The 23,964-nt window shown below is 40.4% G+C and overlaps 1 protein-coding gene across 17 annotated transcripts in view; it reads right to left on the bottom strand.

Annotated features, from left to right (window-relative positions):
- The window catches only part of TRIM2 (tripartite motif containing 2), a 91,480-nt gene that overhangs the window by 29,573 nt on the left and 37,943 nt on the right, over positions 1–23,964 (bottom strand). For 8 of the 17 annotated variants that reach the window (XM_032685492.1, XM_032685503.1, XM_032685507.1 and 5 more), the window contains 4 exons: positions 11,426–11,607; positions 9,044–9,281; positions 2,368–2,519; positions 1,537–1,717 (listed from right to left, as the gene is read on the bottom strand). In XM_032685492.1, the coding sequence (XP_032541383.1) occupies positions 1,537–1,717; positions 2,368–2,519; positions 9,044–9,281; positions 11,426–11,559 (705 nt within the window). In that variant the 5' untranslated portion in view covers positions 11,560–11,607. Of the gene's footprint in view, positions 1–1,536; positions 1,718–2,367; positions 2,520–9,043; positions 9,282–10,691; positions 10,944–11,425; positions 11,608–16,106; positions 16,497–22,477; positions 22,865–23,964 lie in introns of those variants that run through there. The other 9 variants (XM_032685496.1, XM_032685494.1, XM_032685506.1 and 6 more) reach the window with 6 other exon arrangements.

Below are 23,964 nucleotides of genomic sequence, written 5' to 3' on the forward strand. Positions count from 1 at the left end.
TTTGAGTATTTTACACGAGGCCTCTTTCAGTCCATTGGAAACTGAACCGCCAACTCTCTTTTAGTAAAGTGTCAATCTTTCATTTTTCATTTTTGAAAAGTATGATCAGAATGATTGAAGATTTGGGTTTGAATTATTTTGTGGGACTGCTATTCATTCAAAAGTAAAATCCAATTTCAACTGTTTTTTTAAAATACAAAGAGGGGAGATGCCTCTTTTACTGCTTATGTGCAACTTTGCAAAAATTTGATTCTCTAATGTTCAAAATAGTTACTAAACTATTTTCAATCCCTTTCAGCAACAATAAGATAATTTAACATCATATTCTATCTAGTGTAAACTTTGTACACATCCAACGTGTATTTGTTTGCTAAGAAAGTACGTTTGTGTGATATCTTGAATACATTTAGATGAACCTGAGATCTGAGTCCAAATTATTGATGCTAAAACTTCTCAGCTGCTGCTTAGCTCTGGAGATGACCAACTTCTGTGCCCCAGTGGTGTTGGGTTCCCTCTGTTTCTAAAAGTACACATCTTGTGCACATGCTAGAATTCCTCCATTTTCACAGGTTTAGCAGTTCAAGACCATCCTAATGATCAAGCCTGTTCCAGATCCAGGAATGCAACATTCCTCCACTTCAGACATCTGGAGATGATCAAGCTGCTCAGTAATGGCAGAGAGTGATCAAAGATGCCAATACTATCAGGCACTCTTGAAACTCCAGTTGTTGATATTATTTTCTTTTCAAGACTACTTTGAGGGAAGAAATTTTTCTTTTATATAAAACAGACAACTGATGCCCAGGAAGATAAGGACTAAATAATTTCATTTTCCTGATTCAGACTTAATAATCCTCAAAAAAAACCCTACCCACCAGGCTACAGGCTTCTTTTTGTAAAAATGTACAGGTTTCTGTTTTCCTCCTCTGCAGCTTAGTCTACAATACAGGCGGTAAACCCCAAAATTCAATCATCCAGATAGGAAGTAAAAGTATGAATACACCTCTGGAATATATTGCTCTCGGCATTCCCCTGAGAAAGTGAGATGTCCCTCCAATCTTAAAGTGTTCCAACTGATGACATCTAACATGCAATACATTACCAAGTACTGGAAAGGAAAGCAGAGCTTTGAAGCATAACAGGAAGCCCTACTCAGTTATTCAGGACAAACTGTTTGGCCTGTATCTTCATGGAGGGGTTCATACGAATGCAGCCCAAGAATTCAGACTTTCCCCTGGTGTTCCCCTACTGTCATTTGCACATCAGCATGTTGGCTTTAAGTAGATGCCTGCTTAGTGTGTTGGCCATTTTAGATCCTCCTCACACACCGTTCACAAAGGGCTACCTGCCCAGGCAGAGTCTGCATTTCACTTATAAGGCTGAGCACCAACAAGCGAGGTTCTGCAGCACTTGATTTCCCGAAAAAGTTATTCTCTAGATCTCAGACACAATTTGTCAGAGTGGCATCCTGCATCATTTGTAAAAACTGGATGATTAAATTAACAGCTTTTCATTGAAACAAAACATGCATCTTACTTTGTGTTTAAGGCCATAATTCACTTCCAGTTCCATGAGCAGCACGCTCTTTCGCACATTTAAAGTCTTCTGGAGTTCATCAAAAGTGGAATGAATGTCATCTACAATGCTAGCCTTTTGGTTGGTTAACTGGTGTATGATTTCAGATATAAAATGAAGTGCTGAGTCGATCTCTGGAAGCCTGAGGGAGGAATTACATTACAAAGATTGCTGTTTCAAAAGTCATTAAACATTGGCCCTTGCCCTGGTATCTTTTAATGAAACTCTCTAATCAGCAGGCTGTCTTTAAACTCAGTCATTTCCCAGAAGTAAGTTCATTTCTTTTATAACTAGATAGTGGGTCTGGTCTCATAAAATAAGGGTAAGTCACAGCCCTCCCTTATGCAAATCTATTAGACTTTAGGCACTACCAACAATGAAGCCTTGGATCCTCCATCCTTTATGCTACATGATATCTACTCCAGAAGATATAACTAGATCTACCTCACTTTTTCATGGCTTTTTTAGCTTTTTTGGCACCAGAGTGTTTGTACTAGTCTTTTTAGCACCCCATGTTATTTATTTAGCAATCATTAAATTCATAACTGGATCGTAGTTTTCTCCTTAACATTTTATGCCCCTTCTTTGGAGGACACTTGCATTTCTAAGGGCCTCTGTTTTGCAAAAGACACATAGGAATCTTTTGCTCTTTTCTCTAACATCACACTCAATGGACTTTTTTTTTTATGCTAGCCTCACTATGGCACCAGCACACTGAAACATCTACCCAAGTTAACACAGGAAGCCAGCAACAGAACTGAAAATGGAAAATAATCAGTGGAGTCTCCCTACCTTTTGTTGACAGCATCCAACTGGACTTGGAGGGAAGCCTTGTGTTGCTCCACCACATCCTTGAGTGGTACCGTGGGATGCTCTGCGTGTTCTCCCTCTGTGCACTCCCGGCACATGGCTGTCTCACAGGACTGGCAGTAAAACTCCATCACCTGGAAAAGTGCACAACTCTACATTCAAACATGGCAGCAGTAACACAATTCAAAGCACATCTTACTGGGTCTTGAACTCCAACCTCTGAGACAAAGCTTCTCTTTTTTAGACACTAATAATTTACTGCCTAAAAGATGGTTGTTATTCTTACATATTTCATATTAAAATGCTAGTTTAAATGAATTTTATTCTATCAGAAGAGCAGCCTGTGAACAATGCTGGACTTCAGTGCTGGTCCTAACATCATCTTTATACTGTGTAAGAGTAAGTTTTGGTGTCTGTCTTAAGTGCTCTGTGAAACAACTCAAATAAGCAGGGCATTCAAGTACCCTCACTAACTTGATCCTTAGTCTTCCCAGAGGTTCTGCCAAAGGAAGTGTAAACTTAGGCTGTTTTTTGTAACAGAACCTCTGGTGGAACATAAACTTGATGGGACTCACCAAACAGCATGTTTATTTGCTAGAGGAAAGCACCCTAAATGAACCAACCTCCTGCAGGGGAAAATCTCCATATCCCTTACTAATCCCTTAAAACCATCAAAACTTCATATCTGAGATTATAATAGGAATGCTGATCTACACTTGAAAGAGGAGGAGATTGTTTGAACCTGTTATGTTCTCAGTAAGATGCTGTCTAGAGATAAAAATAGATCTTTACATGTAATAGATACCCCAAATTCTGAATATATTCATGAAGGGAAAGAAAGAGAGAAATGCTGTGCCCAAAATCATAAGTTAGTCAAAATAATGCACATATATGCAAATACAGCATGAGACTTCCTTTTACAGCTAAGAAGTCCTTGGGCACAAAGCATTTTAGGCTTATTAAAAGGATACAAAGAAGCCTGTAGTATATGCTTCAAAGGAAGACCTTGGCAGCTCTTTTGCATTCAGAACGCAGCATCAGAATCTTGAATAATTTGGCTGCTGCTCTTCTAGCACTCAGACATCTCACACAAGAGGGTTGTGCTGGAGATGTTGGTTGACAGTGAGATGGTTGTGTAGAATCAGCTGTTTACAGGTGAGCAGAGGAAACTGTAACAGTACCATGCAAAGTAGCTGGCTGCTCCAGGGCATCTTGAGAATTAAGGAGGGGGAAGCAAGAACCATGATTTGCACGTGGCTATTAGCATTAATAGGGATTTGCCTCTGATAAGCTCCTTTCGGTCTTATTCCCATTCTTCCCTCTTATCTCAATTCACAAGATATGGGATTCACATGCAATGAGGGTTTAGTCATTTGTCGGCCATTTGTGTAAGCCCCTTCAGAGAAAAGTTAAAAGTTGCTCCAAATAACCTGTGTAACATCAAATATATCAGCGGGGGGGGGGGGGGGGGGGGGGGGGGGGGAAAGTAGACCTTTTAAACAATTACAATCCTCATCAACACTACTCTAGTCACTGTGAATTTAGCACTTTCATGGTAATAGATCCCTCGAGGCCTGGTAGTTACTTTGGTAGGCACTATGATGTGATGCGTTCTTACAGTGCATAGAGGAAATTAGTTAAGCAGAGTTTAGGATTTAAATCCTTTTCAAAGGCTTCAAGAACTTGCAAGCAGAAACAACCAAAAGGAAGAATATTTTATTAGGAAACTCTGAAGTCTTTTTATACAGACAAAAAAATGTCATTTATTTTGAATGAGTGTCCAACTGTGTTCATCTTTATGCCTCCTCATAATATAATGCTTAGGCTCAGGATATTTTAACAAGCCCTTTATTTATTCAATATTTTTATCTTTGGATACAGCGATTAGAATAATTTAATATTTTTGTTTCCTACTGAACACCCTAAAATAAACATCATTATATTTGCAGCCACATATATCACAAAGAAAGCATTTCATTAGCATATTGAAGTTTAGCCCAAACAACCTTCTTCCTCTTTATTCATGCACCAGAGAAACACATGTGGTAATACAGTAACATGAATGGTAATAGCAAGCAGACCACAAAGACCTAATGTGTATGTCTGCACAGAAATAGTTGTCAAATTCAAAATGTTTTGAGAGAGACAGTTTTCATTTTCCACTAAAATTTTTTGATTGTGCCATAGCTGAAGGAGAAGGAAAACCTAATATTAATACAATTCAGGCTTCAAGTGTCTAGATAAGCTGATTTGCTAAGATTTTTTCTAGCATTTCTTAATCTGGTAAGACTAATGTCTAACTACAGACAGACATGTATTACTGGCTTTTCATCTCTCCCCTCCATGCCCAACATGGGTATCACAGTTTGTGGCCTTCCCAGAAAGCTTTTCATTATAACAGGTTTGCTTTACAAAATAACTCAAAAAATGACATTTGCCTGAATCTCTCCTTTCCAAATTGAAGAGAGCTCTTGGTCAGGATATACTATGGCATCCAATACCAGCTTCAGCTGTATTTCCACTGAATTTAATGAGAACATTCCCATCAGCTGTAAAGACGTGATATAATACCCACTGGTTCTGAAATCCCATCCACTAACTCCCACCTTAAACCAGACCAGCATATTTCAGCACAGTGATGTAACTGGAGACCCATGCATATCTTCACTACAGTAATTTAACTGAATTTACAGAAACTTTTAAATTTGCATAATCAAGGATGCAAGCACTTCTGAATTAGATTACACGAAGTCAAGACACACTAATTCCAGCCCTTAAAAGTTCAGGTCTTGAGGAGAAGGCTCTCACCAATCACAAGCCCCACTTCTCTAAAATCACATTGCTCATCCTGTGCTTTCTATTTGTTTGAATTAAAAGAGCAGCCTAGAGAAACAGGCTCTGTGCTTCCCACCTTCCTCATCTCACACACACATGCTTAATTCCTCTGTCCCAGGGCTAGCATGTACCTTAGCTTTTAGAAGAATATAAGTTTGAATCACCTTGAGATATCTGATAAAATTTAGAATGTGGGGGTTTGCTCTGCCTAGTCATAGCTTTTGCCTTACCCATACTGTAAACTTGAAAACTTTAAGCAAATTTTTAGAATATTTTTGTAAGACTGTCATGACTTAAACAATATGCTTACATAGAAGTGAACCACCCAAACCCCTTGTATGACTTTCCAGTTCAGATATGATTGTATCGGTCACACTATTGCTTCCTACCTATATTAAACGTTCCCTGTGAGGCAGAACAAAATTTTGCCAGCAGTGAGCTCAGTTTATTATTTCTAATGCTCATCAAGAGTCTAACCATGATATTCTGCATTTTTTATTTGGCCTCAATGACACACTGAATATTGAAGAGTACAGAATAGAATTAGATTACACTTTAATGGGATACACGAGTAAGTGACATGGTGGGAAGTACAGAGGTGATGAGAAAAAACAAGGGTTTAAAAGGTATGGTATGAAGTCAATTCATCGGAATATCAAGGATAGGTGCTTTTTTATTTTTCCAAGAGAAGCATACAGGTAGTAAGCAACACCTGCACAAGTTCAGGAAATGTTTTTTAAACAAAATCTTATGCCTGTCAAGTTGCCAAGCTATACTGTGATCTTCTGAGAAAAAGCTAGGCAGAGCTAAGGCATGCTCTCTTGCTATGAGCATTTAATTAATATTGTATATCCTCTCTTCTTACACTCCATAGACAGAAAATACGTTGTTCCTGTAAAAGCGTGGATCCTCAGCTCTGGGCTGGTTTTCACTTCAAATTCAAATAAAACCCAATCATGGACTTTTCAGGATGGGTGACTGCAGAGAGTCCACACCACACATTACACATGGAGCTAGAATTTCATAGCCTTCCCTGTCCTGGCTGCTGTAGTTGCCCTATGATCATGGATCAATGTTAGGATCCAGGATGCTTATACACAACAGGAGCTGCACATGTTTAGCAGCTGAGAATAAAGCCAATCTTATTTTAATGTGTAGGTAGAAGGTAAAAATCTTCTGGTAGGTTCAAAAGTTCCATATGTGCCCTATTACCCCGACTTACAAGAACATATATTTGTGCTCTGTGTTGGGTCAATATGAGGAAGCATTTGTTTATACTTCAAGCACAGGAAACCATCTCTCATGTTAAGATACTACAAGCTAAGTTTCATTTTTCATAAGAACACACAGAACAGATTCCACAGTGGAGGATGAGAGGATGTGCACAGAAGGCATAGAATACACACACACACATATGGAAAATATGAGTGACAGGAATAAGAGACCAACTGAAAGGGAAAATATCTAACCTACATGGCCTGAGGAAGGCTAAATTACAAGCAGGCAGGTAAGTTAATAAGAAAGTATCTGTGCATCAGTTTCTATGTGTTTTTAATCAAAGAGGTTTAAATCCAGCATGGCTCAGATGACTGAAAAAACTTGTTTAAACAGAACCTTATTTCCAAGCTAATACGAAGAAAATCTGGTAATATTTAAAAGAAATATACTTCATGCAAATGGTAAAAATACAGTGGGTCTGACCCTACCCCAAGCAATATCTAAAAATTAATGGAGGGAGGATTCAATGCATAATGACTGCTGGTTCTGTGAAGGCACTCTTCAGCTACCAGCTCAATCCTCTTTCACTTCCTAAATCCCCCTGAAGAGCTACCAGCAGCCAGGCATTTAGAATCACAGAATCATAGAATACTCGAAGTTGGAAGGGACCAACAAGGAACATTGAAGTCCAGCTCCGGGGCCTGCACAGGACAGCCCCAGGAATCACACCACATGCCTGACAGCATTTTTCAAACGCTTCTTGAATTCTGTCAGGCTTGGTGCTGTGACCCCTTCCCCAGGGAGCTTGTTCCAGTGCCCAACCACCCTCTGTGTGAAGAACCATTTCCTAATAGCTAACTTACTTGCCATGCAGTGCCCTCATGTTCTGTACCTATGAAGCCATCAAAATCCATTCCTCAGTGCCCAGCACCTTGGCCTGTGCACCCTGCCCTTCAGCCAGACCCACCTGGCCAGCCTCAAGCAGCTCTCCCCAAAGCTTACCTCAGCTCCTCCCATCACAAGGACTAATGTGTGCCATTTAGCTTTTCATTTCCTAGTTCCACAAAACTTTAAATTGGAGTAATCCTCAGCCTATCCCCAACTCCTATCTCCCAGATACTTACTGAAGCGAGAAGATATTCCCATCACACACTATCAGCATCCTAAAAGGCATGCTGTGCTTCAAGGCAAGCCAAGTCAGTTTGGTTTAGAGGACTTACAAATCTCCCTTTCCCTAAGAAAGGAGTTCTCAAGAGGTATAAGGTGGCATATTTTTAATTGTAGGCAAACCATTTCTTTCTAAGTGCACCTTAAGAATAATCAGCTGATAATTTAAAATGCAAAACAAGTAATACCTTCATTTTGATTTTTCTTCTGCATTTCACAATCAGATGGCTCCTATCACAGTGGCTATGTCAAAAAAGAACTATGATTCACTTTAAAGAGAGGAAATAGAATGCAAATAAAAACTAGGAATTTATTAATCAGTAACCACTACACAAACAGGTATAGTACACATTAAAAAAGTTACACCAGTTATTCATTAACCAGAGTGTACAGCAAATTAGTTCTACAAGTCCACCTAATTCCCACAGGTCAGCAAAGGAGAGGAAACTGAGCTATTCCTCTGTTACAGTAATCACTACCTATCAGCCGAATTATTCCTATACAATATACATACACTGAGTATCAAATAAAACAGTCCCCAGAAAGTTGTCTTAAACTACTAGTGCATATTTCTTGACTTGCATAGAAGCACAGCAGTCAGTATGCAACACAGTATTGCTGAGCTTTGTAATGTGGTTTACTTACATGCTTGCATAAGCCTAGCTATAAATCGGGAGCTCATATGCCTATCATGAAGTCACACAGGTTAACACTGAAAATTGTGAAGTAAGCAGAGTTAGAGCTGTTCCTGCATCAATCTGTGAACACTTACTCAGTTGGGGGTACTTGCCAATGAATTCACTGATATGATTTGAGGATGTATGTGGGGACATGTTTGGTTAAAAGAGTAGGTGAAGGGAAAAAAAGGCAGCCTCAAAAGACTAATACACGAGATGCACAAAACACTGCAGATAAATAGAAGTTCTCCATTACTAGCCTGTGCTGACCCAAAGCATCCTCAGCTAGAGATCGCTCTTATTTGGCTCCATGTTAATATGTTCACATACCTTTTGGTACTGCCTAAATGTGCAGGTGAGTTAAGCTTATAAGTTCCCTGTCACATATTGTCTAAACAAACACACAGGTCCCCACAGCAATATTTGATGCTACAAGCAAGAGAGCTACGGAAACCCAACCCAGAGAGGTAAAGGCACAAGGTTCAGTGCTTGCAGGACAACAGTTGTTACCAAATGTGATGACAGTATCATCCCAGATGACTGGTAGGATGCAATAATATCCTGACAACTCTAAGAGGTTCCACTAAGAACATCTGTGTTAATTTGAAAAATCACTTGTCTTTTGTTGACATATCATAAAATCAAAGAATTAGTGTGATTCCACTTCCTCTGCTATCTTTTTAGATCAAAATATCCATGAAACCCAGACAAATCAGCACATATCAGTACCTGTACATATCACAGGAGGTCGTCTCACTTACATTTCCATCATGATTGGGGCAGGAGAGTGGTTTGCCTGCAGCAACAGCAGTGACAGTCTCCAAGATGGAGGACTCTTCAATGCTGTTGTCCGGCGTTCGTTGCAGGACATCCATCAGGTTGGTAATAAAGAAGTTGTTCTGGAGTGCAGAAACCCCTTTCTCTGGCAGAATGGAGGTCTGGCGGCACACAGGGCAAGAAAGGGTTAAGCTATGGGCTGGAATGTAATTCTGTAAACACCTATGGGAAAGGGAGGTGGAAGGGGAGAGAAAGAAAAAGTATCATCAGAGAGGAAAAAGAACACTTCCTTCAGTTAAAGAACTAGTTTGAAATAGTGCTACCCCTAATTATAAAAGGAAAGGTACATCTACAGGCTTCAGAAGTAAAAGTGGTTATGGGGTATATTTTTTTCCTCTAAACCTTTTTTCCTCTGCCACATGAGAAGAAGTTCAATAAGCTGATATTATTCCAAGAGTTCTATGCCTTTTTTAGAGATTTTTGTGCAGTTGATTCATGCTGCCAGACATCTACAGCACCCTGCTCACAGGACAGTAAAAATTATGAACAATCAGATAAAGTTTGACAGACATGAAGTTGCCTCAAGTGTTTGAGCCTGTGTCTTTAACTGACTAACCAGTGTTTGATCCTTGTCTTTTCAACAGAATCTCCTTTATTAACTTGTATTTGTGGGTATAGTATTTCAGAGGTAAAACATGGTCCCAATGAAACCAAGGGACATTTTTTCATTTATTTCAATTAGGAAAGTTATTTGGCAGCTAGCCAGAACCAACAGAGCTTTCTTTACTACATAGAGAAGTACATCCTAAGTTATCACTGTTTATGTTAAGAGGAGTTTTGGAGGAGATTTTTGTTTGTGTTCAACTGGGGGGAGGTGGGACTGGTGTCGGGATTTTTTTGAAAAAATAAATTTCACAGAATATAAATCCGACACAAAAGTTCTGTGAACAACAATATGCAGCAGATTGGCCTAGGTGACAGTTAATGCCACTTTGGGCCTTGAAAATGAACTTAACACCTGCTGGGCATGCAACATATAGTTGCAATATACTCTATTCAGTATAGTCCTATAAGCAGAGGAAGCTTTGCAGAATGCAGTTCTCAAGGGAAGCAGTGCTACACAAAATTTCTCATGAGATGCCAACTGAGAGAGTGTGACCTCACACAGCTCCACAGCTCTTATCCATTTCCAAGGACTTCAGTTGCACTGTTCTTCATCTTCCTTGGCAGTTCTCCTCCTGACCCTCTGGTAAAGGCTCTCTGAAAGGAGAGCTTAGGCTTTGCACCTCAGCAGTACACTGGAAGAGTTCTTCCAGCCTCTCTCCATAACTAGATCAACATAAGAGGATTACGGTGAAAACCAGAAGCTGACCTTAGGTTTCACGCATGAACTGAAGTCATGAAACTTAACACATGATGGTGAAAATCTTGTCTCCAATAACTTCAGCAAGGGTTTCACTGCTGCCTTCTGTAATGCCAGGATATCCTACTCTTCTATAAAAGACCAGTTCATCTGACACACTCAGATATCCACAGTTTTTCTTGCACTCTGTGCAAAGTTAGATATTCACACCACAATTCTAACTAAGAGGTGAAAATCTCCTAAATTAAATAAGTGTTCACACCACACACCATTTATTAAAATTCTCCTGCCATTCAATATATAATCCACAGAGTTGCATCTCATCATCAGATAAAGAACTCTAACTACTAATTCTTCAGGATAACTTTTCTGCAGAAGCTGTATTTTCCCCACCATTTGATGGATAATACAACACTGAAGCATCATTATGCATATTCAGTTCATTCAGCTGAACACAGTAAAAGGCAGGTTGCTGTTTTATCACATCTCTTTTCATAGTTTTTCCACTTCAGTCAACCAAGCTGCAGAATAATGAAGGCATTTAATCATAGGTTATTAATAATGTATATATCATGTCTAAGGCTTGGACATTAAAGGATCAGATAATTATTTCTTGGCTTAGTAAATCAACAAAGAACGTTCTTTATTGTTTCCAATTATAAGCTAATCGGGATAAATATGAGACCATTAACTTGAGGTCCAAATTCTGGCTGTCATCACCTTTCACATTGTTGTAACTGTATTCATTAGTTTAATTGGATTTACTTTTTGTTTACTCTTGCATAAAAGGAATGTATTCCAAATATTTCACTGCTGTCTCTTCTTCCTGCCTGACACAAATTTCTTTTCCTACAGCCCTGCCTCTCCAGCCTTCCCAGACTTTATCATGCCTTAACATGTCCTTTACAAGTAAAGAGAAAAGTCTCCCTCCACTAAAGGATGCCTTGTTCCATGCTTGGCGCACAACACAAATACCAAGAGACTACATGAGGAAAGGACTTACCTCTCACAGAAAGTATGCAGGCAGGGAAGTACTTTGGGGTTCTTGTAGCGGTCCAGGCATATGCTGCAAATCAGAAACTGCTTGTCAATCTGACGGACCACAGGACTTGGGATGTTGGAGCCTTCACTGGCCATCCTAGACCACTGACATATGGGTCCTGTTCCCTTCTACCCTGCACACTGCTGGATCAGGGTGGGGAAAAGAAGAGAAGAAGAAAAATAGCTTATAAACTCCATGAAATAAAAAAATCAATTACTGATTCACTTATGTTTCATCCTTATGCAGGAATTCATATTTCCATATAAAACCAAAACAGTGAAGAATTAAACTTCTAAAATGGTTTATCACTGATAAGAGCCTGGGAAACAGTCCGGCAAGTCTACACCACCTCAGTGTGAGAAGAAATAGTGAAAGGCATGCTGCCTCTGGACTGAAAGAGTTACAGGGATGTCTGGTTTTAAAGAAATCCCACGATAAAAATGTTCTTGGACCAGTAGGCTCAGTCAGTGCTAACAAACATCGGATTTCTTACATCTACAGTACTGCTGGAAAAATGCTTAAACTGGAACTGCACCAGCCAGTCAAATGGCTGCATCACAGTTTGAAAATGGTTCACCTAACAATTTTTTTTCACTTATCAATGCTGGTATTGCCAAAAATATGGTAGATTTGGACTCCAAGAAGCCCCCAGGAAGGAAGCTCCAGAACCAGCCAGCCCCTGGGAAGGGAATGCTCAAATTCTGCATCAGCAACAAGGGTGAGATAGGTGAAATGAAAATCTTCACGATAAAAGAAACAAAACAAAGAAGAGGCAACTGATAGCTGCTGAGATTCAGCAAAGTTAGGGGGAATGATACATGAAGCACATCCAAATTATAAATGCAAGAAAAATGGCGTTATAGGCAGAAGTTGTAGTAAGAATCACGTTTCTAGGACTAAAGATTCTTCATAACCTGGCATAAAAAGCATGAAATAAAAGGGTAAGAAAGAAGTCTAGTGACTGACAGAATTAAAACTGCAGGCTTGGAACACCTTCTGTCCTGGCACAAGGCACCAGAGAGAAAAACTTAATTTCTTTTCAGTTGGAGGTACAGATTATAGCCAACAGAATTAATACGTGGAAAGAGAAGACAGGAGGAAAAGGAAGGAAACACCCTTAGAGAACTGCCTGCTAAAATAATTTAGGAAAACCTGGCATGCAGAGGCCCTGGCAGGGTGGCCCAGCTAGAACTCCTCTCCATCAGCGTTTCCAGCAGTCTGGAGTGCTGGGAGGCACAGGCTCGCTCCCCGGGGAGCTGATCGCAGCGACTCTGTCACAGCACCGAGTTCTGACAGTCCTCCCGCCCCCCCAGCTGACAGGGGCTCCTCTTCTCTGTGAGCAGCAAGCCCAGCTGGACTGCTTCACTTCAGGTACACTCCTAAAGGGTCTGACTTCTTCCCTAAATAATTTCTACCATTTTTAGCCACCCATTTCAGGCAATTTGAGATCTAGCTTGAGGGCAGTTCGGGCTTTCCAAGACAGAATTAATAACCCCTCTGCCTCTGTGCTGATCATGCTCATTCAAAGGTCACTGAATTCCACAATGATTTGCATGACCTGGGTAGCATTTTATCATCAGTTTTACATCAGATCTTCTTCCTTGTGCTTGAATGCATGGCACACTAATCTGTCAGACCGGAGCCATGTTGAGCTGTGTATTTAGCCATACTGGGATGGTTTACTTACTACATTGAGCAAGTGGCTATTTCTAGCATAATAACAGTGATTATGGATCATGCTATACTGATTTTCCTGATAACAGGTTCCTGGGTCATTGCTTTTATGCTAGCAAATACAGCAGCATAAAGTTACTCACAACCCAACAGTGGTAACTGACTTTTAATTCAATGGAATTAAATTCCACTGAATTCCAGGGCCTTTCCTTTCCTTTTTTTTTCCCAATAAAGGGGAAACTGCAATGGTAAAAATTGTTTTAATGTTCATAAAATATGAATTCATGACCCCAAAATGCATGATTTCAGGATTGATAATATTTTCATGTCTTTTTAAATAATTTTTAATAATTTTTTAAATTTCTTTCCCCATAGTAAGGTAAAATGTGAATAAACCCAAATTAATTTTTCCTATTTAAATGTCATAAATCACACACAATAATCCTCAGGAGATCAATTAGGAAACCATGTTACAAGCTCGTGTTAAAGATGGTTTTACAAGGCGTGGAACCAAAATATATAGCTTTTACAAAACGGAGTAGAAAGAGCAGACAATCAAATACACATTAACATATTCATACACTTGGCAGCATAACATGCAGAACATCAGTGATGTGTTTCAGAAGAAAATTCATTTCACCACTGACACAGCTGTGTTTGCCTCCCACTTTCCCTCCCCAAATGTTAGGGGCAGCAACCCATACAAAACAGGGAAGATAATCAGAAGCAGGATGACTTCTTATCGCAAGCACGATTTCCATATCGGACTCACAAACGGTATAATTTTTTTGTTATAGACTGAACACAGACTACTGGGAAAAAAACTGTACTTAAGATATGAAAGAATAGGTCTCTGGTGAATGCTGCCTATCATTCAACAGAAGAAAGTTCTCTAGCAACCAGGTATTTTTGCTTATCAAGTAGAGCTATACCAGAAAATAGCAGTTACACAAGAAAAATTTCTGCTGCCTGAAAATATTAACATTGACTTAATCTGATCTTCATCTTAGTTTTTTTACGTTCCCCTAAACTCACTGCAAGATCAAGTAATTCTTAGCTCATGCCAGCCACTTTATTTTTCAAATGTTCATGCTTTAAGCTTTGTCAGTGAAAGAAACCATTAAAGACTCAGAAATAAAGTGCTTTTAATATTCTGTGTTTTGTCTGAAACGCAGGAGGCCATGATTGTCATTTATTCACTTTGCTCACATAAATCAGGTTTAAAACATGCACCTGGAAATAGAATTTCATCAGTACATTAGTGGCTTTGGCCATTACCTGGTACAACTTCTTAAGTGGTTCATTTAAAAAAAATTTTTGAGTATGGGATTTGCAGGATTCTGCAGCTTCTTTGAGCCAACTCCACCTTTGATGCAATTTTGATTATGTAGTTATGAGAAGGATGATTTTGCGTATTTACTCAATGAAAGTAACTGTACAATCAGACTATTTGAGGAAAAGCTGAACATTTTGGACAATGCCTTTGAATTTCACCACAGTATTTTTTCTGATTTACTGCTATGCTTGCAGCAGTTCCTCAAAACAGCAGCCTAAGTTTCAAATGTATTAGCAGTGGGGGATTTTGCAAAGAAACACTAGTTTTACAAGAAAAATGTTCTTTTTTCTAGTAGCATCTTCTGAGCTGAGAAACTGATGCTTTTCAGAGGTTCATAATGTCTCAAAGCTAATAAAGAGTAGCTGAAGCACGAGCTTTGAAAATAAGTGTATCAGTTCTCAATATAGTTACACTTCATAATTTAAACATGCAAAGCCAAAGGTTTATAAAATTTTGCACCAAAAATGATATAACCTCCCACCCATTTATCTACAAGACACACACATCCAGTTCAGGTTTGCTAAATCAAGTGCAGGAAATGTACCCCTTTGTCATTCCTCTGATGTTCAAGGATTGCTATCTTCCCAGTCACCCCAAAAATAACATTGTTCTTTTTCCTTCTGCTTGGAGATATGACTGTCATTTTTCATTCAAAATACACTATACAGCAAAGAAAGGAGAACACAATGGCTCTCTAAGCTAGTGGAAATCCTTGCCCCGCTATGCATGCATGCTTTCAGGGTGCGGCCCCACCCATATGAAAGGAACTTCCTCTAGTATTAGAAAAGGGTGAAAAGAAAAAACGCAAATAACAGTTCCAGAATAGTTGTTTCAGGTAGGTAGAAACATATAATAATGAAAGTGCACCCTTCCTACAGGTATCTTCAAATGAGCTCTGGAATTCCTGAACAGTTATCAAATCCTGTATTAGTTTCCATGGCCTGGCCAACAAAAAGACATTGGGGAAACTTATAATTGTTCGGTTCTCAGGATTTTATTCCTGAAAGAGTAGAATTCTGTGTTGCTGATACACTGTTATCACTGAAATCCACCCAGCCAGAGGTGCAACTAGCCTGAAAGTACAGCCTGAGGAGAACAAATTGCTTGCAGCTTGTTCGTCCTCTTCTTATCAATGGTGTTCACAACCCAGAGGGTCTATTCATGTATTATGAATGAATAGGTTTCCAATAGCAACCTTTCCAAAGGAACAGTTAGGCCTCAAGAGCCGTAAGAAAGGGTGGGGAACCTCAAGTATTCCTTCAAGGACTGGGAGAGCTAGGGCTTAAAAGTCCTTAAAACAGATAGATCACCTGTCCACAGTCTTTAGGAATAAACAGATTCAAGCCATTTCTAGCAGCAGCCCCAAAATTAGCCAATACAGAACACACTGAACAAATTAATAATCATAACCACCACACAGTCCACTTGTGTAAAAGGCTTGATAAGCTAAATTTGCATTCCTCTCTCTCCCACTCTTGCAATCAGCTTAGTGCCTTGTTTAAAACACAGCAACCCTCTTCATTCTTACAGCATGCAGAAGTGCAGTGAACGATCAGGGGCCAAAACAGAAGGAACAACCCAGCAGCAACCACCAGGAATAATACTGAGCAAACTTGAGCATTTCAGACCTACCCATCTTTGTAGAAAAATAGCTTAATCAGTGCAGTGCTGAGGATAAAATCCTTGCAGGGACGGAGCTGCAGTTCCGCAGTAATCCAAACGAACAAACCATCATCTGTTAATATTTCAAGCCTCACGCGTAAAACTGTTTAAGAATCCCTATCACAGCATAGTCATTATTAGATGCACAACAGATTTTGTGCTCTAAGAAATGACGCTCCATTCCACGAAGAGGACAGGTGGAAAGAAAAATGGAAGAATAAGAGGAGGCCCAGTGAAGTCGTCATGAATTTTTTTTTCCCTGGGGTCATTTACAAGTGGGAGACCCCTTCAGGATTCAAACCAATCAATCTTTATTTAGCACATCTTTTTCTCACTCAGCCTGTGTAGAAAGACTGCAGCAAATGGTGCAAGGGATTGTGGGATGGGGATGCAGCAGAGAGCTGCAACCAGATTCGCTGGGTTATTTTTTTTTCCTCCCTACTCAGCAATCAGCTGTTCCGAGACTCCGCGCAGGGCCATTGAATTTGGTCACCAGAATGTTATTACAGGATTAGCAGGCGGAGACAGCTACCACTGTGCATCTGGCATGTCAATGCAGCTAAGAAATACATATGCAAATATTACTCACAAATCGGAAAAAGGATTTAACTCTGAAGTGGAGAGTAAATATTACATAACATCCATTACCAGGGGAGCCATCACAGATGAAACGAAAGCACTTTCGTTTATAAAGAAGATAAAGCTTAATACTTAATTATTCCACCCTGATTTTTCCAGATTCAGACTATTTCTTGGAATGTAATTCTTCCCCGCTCCAACTTTCAGCAGCAACAAAAGACCCCACAAACGCTCTTTGTCTCCCCAGATGTTTAAAGCAGAAGCAAAGAGCCTCTTCAGAAAGCTGTGCTACTGACACACAAACCAGCAGCAGCTTTTTCTACTACAGAGCCACATATTTAACCTGACTCAGACTCAAGTCAAATATTCAAGTCAGCAATTAGTAAACTCATATTCAAGGAATGTGAGAATCAAAGCTAACACTGTTCAACCTTTCTACAAACATTAATAAAAAGGTATATTCTCACAGTCAATATATTTGCTTGCCTAAATTTTTCTTAAAATCACGGATCAACTCTGATTTTACTAGGCTGTTACCAAAGGAATCAAATAGAAATTTGGTCCCTGCTATTTTTCAGCTATGCAGAGAAGGTTGTTAAAAAGCTGCTTGTGAATACACAGACACTACTGAAGTAAAGCAACACAGAATTAGCTTTGTCTTCCAGTATAACAGCTGGTGGGTTTTGCAGACAAGGTAGTATTTGCATCTCTAAATACAGTGTATCTTTTCTTTTGAAAAACACAAATCATATACAAGTATTTCAGCTAACTGAGGCTAACAAAGCTTCCCACAAATAAAAGGACACAAAGCTCCATTTGCATCAAGAAGAAAACATGTGCAGCCTAAATACTGTCTGTGCTATCCTGACTTAATTAGGGCAGATATAGTTATTTGAGAAGTTTTAAATGTTGCCATAAGATATTTAAGCACAGTTTCCAGAATATAATATTTATTCCATTCTTGAATTGATGAGGTAAATAGTATTAATAATCATTTAACATGACTGAAATGTAATCTAAATTCCTGTTAAAAATTCAAATTCTGCATACATTCTTTACTTTCCACTTGGTGATCATTTAGCCAGATTTCTTTTATGCATCAGACAGATCCAGCCTGGTTTCCCTGGACAATGCCCACAGGGTGAAAGCATGTTGTAATCCAGTTTATAACCTGAAATGAAACATCAGGCAGCGTGTGTACATGTGTTAAGATTTGGGGTGCTTGTGCCAAAATACGGCTCCTCTGATTCCCTTAACATGTGCTGAACTTGTTCAAAGAGAGAGAACAAGGTATGCTTCATTTTAGCTCCAACATTCAGGAGCAGCAAGCATCTGCACAGCAGGATTCACAGTTTAAAAAAGGCCAGAGATTTCAGGCATGTTTTTAGAGAGGTGGGTTTTTATGTTTAGTTGGAGTTTGTTTTCTTTTTAAACTGTCTAGAGAATCCCTATTGCGAAGAGCAAGCAACATATTTCACTCCCACAACAAGGAGATCCAAGGAGTGGGTTTTTTCCAACACTGGAACAAAAACACACTTAAAACAAAAATCAAGAGAGAAAATTCAAGAGTGGCATCCCCAGAACCGAAGCGGAAGACTCTACAACAAAAGCATGCAGATATCACTTAGCTGCTTGCTTTCCCTGGCTCATTTCACACATCAAATTTACGTACACTAACCCAAAATGACAAGTATTACTCAAATTACTATTTCCATATGTGGTCAGTAGTAAGGACTACACAGGTCTCAAAACAGAACTGATCCCGTAACATACCTCATGGTCAGAGGAGATTGCAGGAGTCACAGCTGCAGCCACTCTCACAGGGATCTACACCTCCAAATGTGAGATTGCTTCAAAGTGCTGTTCTCTTATAATTAACTCTGAGAATTGCCTGCTGACAATGAGCTGATACTCCACAAATAATCCTACTTCTTCAATAAAACAAAAACGTGCTTGGAAAATGACAAGGAAAATGAGACAAAATGCATAACATTTCTCCTGAGATTTTTCTTGTTACATGTTGATATGTGGGTTTCTTCTCCCTAGTGAAGAGGAAATGGATTCACAGCTCAGTGAACAATCTTGCACTTTACCCCCATAGCCGTTACAACCAGACTCTTTCAGATAGGTTTATTGTATGTGTATGTCTTTTCTGTTGGGAGATGGGAGTGGGGCTGGTCATTATGTACTTGGTTTTGTTTGTTGTTGGTTTTTTTGTGTTCTTTTTTTTTAAAAAAAGGCTACTTTCCCTCATAAATTTGCTGCATTCATCGTTGCTGCTGACTTATCTGTGTCACTGCTGACTAGTGAGGTAAGTTCTGGAGAAAACAGTACATAGTACATGCCATTTTCATAGTGCCATGAAAGAGTGATCTAGCTCCTGTTGTCATCACCTGTAAATGTCCAAGTTTTTGAATAATTTATTCTTTTCCTTGTTCAAAACACAACCTGATTCATATTCTTAGGGGAGCCCATAAATAGTAAGCTACCAAAAAACCTCACAGTTTTATTTACAGTTCATAGGTAGATATTGATATGACCTTCCCTAAATAAGTCATCCAATCACTCCAAGTTAAGATTAATGGTCTGCACTAAACTCTGTACTACAGATTCACTGAAGGGAGAGTAGTCTAACTCAGCCTGCTGTATAAAAGAGATTTTAATGTCGGCAGAAAAAGAAATTATTTGGTTAGCTCCAACTAAATGACCAGCTAATACAGTCCTGGCAATTAAGTCTGACTGAAAAGTCAGAGGTGGGAGAGACCAGAAATCAATTACCCAAAGCCAACATGCTGGAAATGAGGATTCGTTTAGGAACACAAATACAGGAGAGGATGGGCTTTTACAGTCATCGCCCATCCTTAATTTGACCCTGGTGCCAGAAAAGCAAGTGGGGTGAAACAGCTAAGCTCTGTCATTGTAGGACCATGCCCATACCAGGAACCAAGGGGCCTTAGTCATCTTCATGAACTAGTGGCCTTTACCTTTCCCTAGCGTGGCAGTGCATCCACGCAGATCCAGCAACCTCCAGCCCTCACTCCACATTCTCCAATAGTCCAGTCTGTAGCTTATATTAGCTGGGAAGAGCCAAAGCTTCCTCCCACTGTGGGTTTGTAGCTACAGGGCACATCTGCCGCAAAAGGAGCCGTGCTAGGTCCTGGTTCCTCCCCACCAGCCACAGCCTTGAGCTGTGGTCACTCCCCCATCTTGTGATCCAGTGGAGCAGATGCTTTTTCCCAAAGCTTGTGATCCAACACATGGCTTTGTCATAGCCTGGGAGGCAAAGAACTTGAAAGGTTTGCCTGGGATGTCACGCTGGGCTGCTGGAAACCTTCTCAGCACCCCCAGCACCCATCCTCCTATGCCTTTGCCACCTTCTTCTATTTCCTTCTACTTTCTGCTTACACCTACTTTAGCTTGCCAAGGTTGAAGCTGTTGTAGCACAACTGCAGCCCAGCTGGGACAGCCTGGCCTCCCTGCTCAGCCAGCCTAAGCTTGGCTGATGTGACTGTGCTTCCTGCCTCTCTCCACCACTGAAGTTGCAAGTCAGGCAGCACCTGACACAAACTGTTTCTCTACCCTCCATGTTATTCTTTCTCTTTCCCCTTTTGGATATTTGCCATTGAGGTGGCACTGTGGTCATCAGAAATATGCACTCTGTCATTCCTTCTGCACGGCAATGGGCTCACCTTCAGTACCACTGTCAGATGCAAATGTGATGAATTAAGTTCCTTTTAAAAGCTTTCAGCTTCTAAAGGCACAGGAATAACAGGAATAGAAACACTGCTATAAATTAAAGCCTTGCTTAATAGCTTTACATGTTTAATGATTTGTTCCTTTTTCCTCCTTCCTTTCCTCAGTCTGTAATCAAAGCTTTTAAGAGGGTGAGCACCTGAAATACATGCGGTGGACCTCTTAAGACATCAACGTACTAATGCTGTATACTCCAGTGTGTAGAGACAGGGTTATGGCTGGCATCTAACGCCCACTTTTCTTCTCTCTGCCCATCCCCTCAACTTGTGCCTACCTCTTCAGTACCCCTTCTCCACTACCCTTAGGAGGTGAATAGTCCTGCTTCCATCCACACAGACCCCATCTCCCAGCTGTCTTGTTCTTGGATGGAGAGGGGGCCTCTGCTGGGGGCTGCCCTGCACATGCCAAGGAACAAGACTGACAGGTTAGAGCTCGTGTGATCACGCAGTCATCTCCAGCTGAGATATGATACCTACTTCCGGGCTATTTGTCTGTCTGAGCTTTTCAGGACCTCATTTTGGGTCAGGGCCTTGCACAATAAATTCCAACACAGTTGGAGCACGCTGAATTTACTGCACATGCAAGGACAATGCTTGCATTGCAGTGAACATCCACAAATCCCCAGTCAAATACCCAAAATTCCCAATCAAATGAGATTTCAGAGAGAAAGGGTAGGAAATGAAGGGAAAAGGACATGCCAAGGGAAATGATAGGATAAAACTGTCACATATAAGATTAAATTACAGCCTCAGAGCAGTCATTTAGGGCCTTTTCCATGTTTAATAAAATGTCATATTCTCAGGTGATCTCCTAGAAAAAAATCTGCAGTGAGGTAGGCCCTAGTAATTATTTCGGAGGCTAGATGTTGTGCAGTCATAAGTAAAAAGATTTTAAATTGTACACTTGCCATCCAAAGCAGTGAGTCAGAGCATCTATAGTAAAAAAAACACCCTACCCCAACTAACTACCCAGTGCTGTTAACATCAGCAATGTCAACTGCACATTTTTGACTCTCCAGGCCTACCTGTTTTGTTAACACTGACAGATCTTTGTTCAGCCTTTATAGGTATGCAGGCTCAAATAAAACCAAGCTGAACTGACAAATAATTAAAACTGCACATCAAAACACTGCTGCTTTCCATAAACATCTGCTGTGAAATGCTACTTGAAATAAAAGTGCTCCATGGAGACTCCATACTAATTACTGATAACCCCTCCAGGTGCAGGAAAACAGGCAGCAGAGGAAAAAAGCAGGAGGTTGGGCAGGAATCTACTTGGAAACAGGTCCCTGGTCTTTTCTACATACTCTTAGAAATAAGGTACATTTAAAAATGCTCTAGGCATTTTCTTCAGTGCTTTTGGTACTGAACTGTGTGGTGAAGGTTGAACTGCTTAGAGACCATCCCCTCCACTACCTCCTGAGACACTCCTCTGGATCTGCCCCACACTGCACCTCCACTGCAACTCTCCCTTTAGGGGAGCTGAAGCTTAGTCATATATTCTCTGTTGACCACTAAAAAGTTCCTCTGCTTCTGTTTCCATTGACTTCAGTAGGATTTTGTTGAAGTGGCACAAAATCAGCAAGGGAGAAGGCAGCACCCAGCAATCGCCACATGCAGTGTAACTTCACAAAATTAACTTAGAGACTGCCAGCCCTTGAGAATTTTTTTCTTGCAGCCTTCAAAAATCCCACTTCTCATCAGATACAGCATACGGAACATAAGCTGGAGAAAAAAAAAACAAACAACTTAGGTGTCTAACAGCAAGAAACAGCAGATGGAATCTAAGCATTAAAAAAGCAAACAATAGAGGCACAAAGTGAAAGACATATTAGTGCAAAAACACATATTGGGAGAGGGATCAAGAAGGAGGGAGAAAGAAGAGCCCCGTTCCAGCATGTGAGTGGGCTGAAATCAGGTTCACATCCTGTGCAGCACTTACATTGTTTAAAATATGAAAAATTGGCTGCTGCACCTCCATATTTGCCTTAGCTGTTGTACAGTACTCACCTCATTTTCTTATCCAGAGCCCAGCAGCAATGTCACCTTCTGTGTCTGCCAAGTCTTCTTCTGAACCAAAATATCTTTCAAAAATACAGCAACATGTCTAAAAATTTATATTGCCCATGGGTTCTGAGAAGACCTTGCTCAAGCGTTAAGTGGCAGGCAGAGGTTTACCCAGGCAGGCTCTTTATGTTGGCAAAAGTACAATACTGAACTTTCACAGCAAGACGGTAAACACGTAGCTGTGTGCAGCAGGTAGTCTGGCAGCACATGCGCTACTGAGAAACAATGTCAGGACAACCTTGGCAAAAGGAGCTCTGTGGGTTTTAACAATGGTTGTAGGCACAGGAGCTGAACAGACCAAACAACCATAGCAAAAGCCATCTACAGCTCCCGGGGGGAGCTCGAAGTGCTCAGAGCCCGAGTGTGCCAGCTGTGACGCTGTGTCCTCCACCTCCACACTCACAGGGTCACTCCATTTGACTTCCCAGTAGTCAGACCCAGTATTTCAAAACTTGGAAACACCCAATGGCTGAACTTCACCCAGTAAACACGTCTTTCCAGTCCTCAGCAAGGACACTAGTTTGCTGATTGCACACTAACACTCCTATTTAAAGAACTGTTATTGGAAAAAGCTGAAACCTTTCTACAGCAGAGATGAAGAGCTCTCCACATCTCGTGCCTTGCCTGCAGAAATGAATCAATTCCCAGCATATGCTTCCACAGCAGTTTCACCACAGCCACAGCAAGATGTGCCATCTGCCTGCAAAGCCACCGAACCCCTCAGCGGGCAGGATCTCCAGACAGTCCTAGTGGCCCTTTCTCAGGGCCTACCAAGCAGCTACTCTGGCTCAGCCCAGGTTTTCCTTGCAGGACAAGGTTTTATATCTGACACAAAGCTGTCTTCGTTCATCCTTCATCTTCAAAAACAACTCTTCTAAGCTTTCTCTTAGACATCTCTTCCAGGTTCTCACCACACAGGGCAGGTTCAAGCCAGATGCCCAAGGGTGCCAAGAGCCAGGCTGCTCGTAAGCAAATGCCCAGCACTGATGCAGGTCAGACTCTACAAAAATTACATTCTCAGAGGACCCTTGTACATATATTCCTGCATGAATATCAGTCTTTTTTACTGACATCACAACTTACAAAACAACAGCTAATGAAAGAGGAGGAAAGCAGAACCCCTCATACACAATTTTAAGACACTCCCAGGATGAACTGGGATACACAGGAAATTAATTTCTATATGAAAATGCATCCATTTTACTTTACAGGAAAACCAGTACATTTCTATGTACGTGAAAAGCAAATTAGGAGACATTATAGAAAACACTAACCATATGGATGCGTCTTTTTAAATAAAAAAAGCACGTGGAAAAAAACACTGGTATCAGGATAGCTAAGAACAATATTGTCTTACATCAGCCACAATTTCATTTGGATTTTGATAGCACCTAGAAATCTCTTTCAAGTACCAGAATTCCACTGTGAAA

Source organism: Chiroxiphia lanceolata, chromosome 4, assembly GCF_009829145.1.
Source record: "Chiroxiphia lanceolata isolate bChiLan1 chromosome 4, bChiLan1.pri, whole genome shotgun sequence".
Classification (NCBI taxonomy): domain Eukaryota; kingdom Metazoa; phylum Chordata; class Aves; order Passeriformes; family Pipridae; genus Chiroxiphia; species Chiroxiphia lanceolata.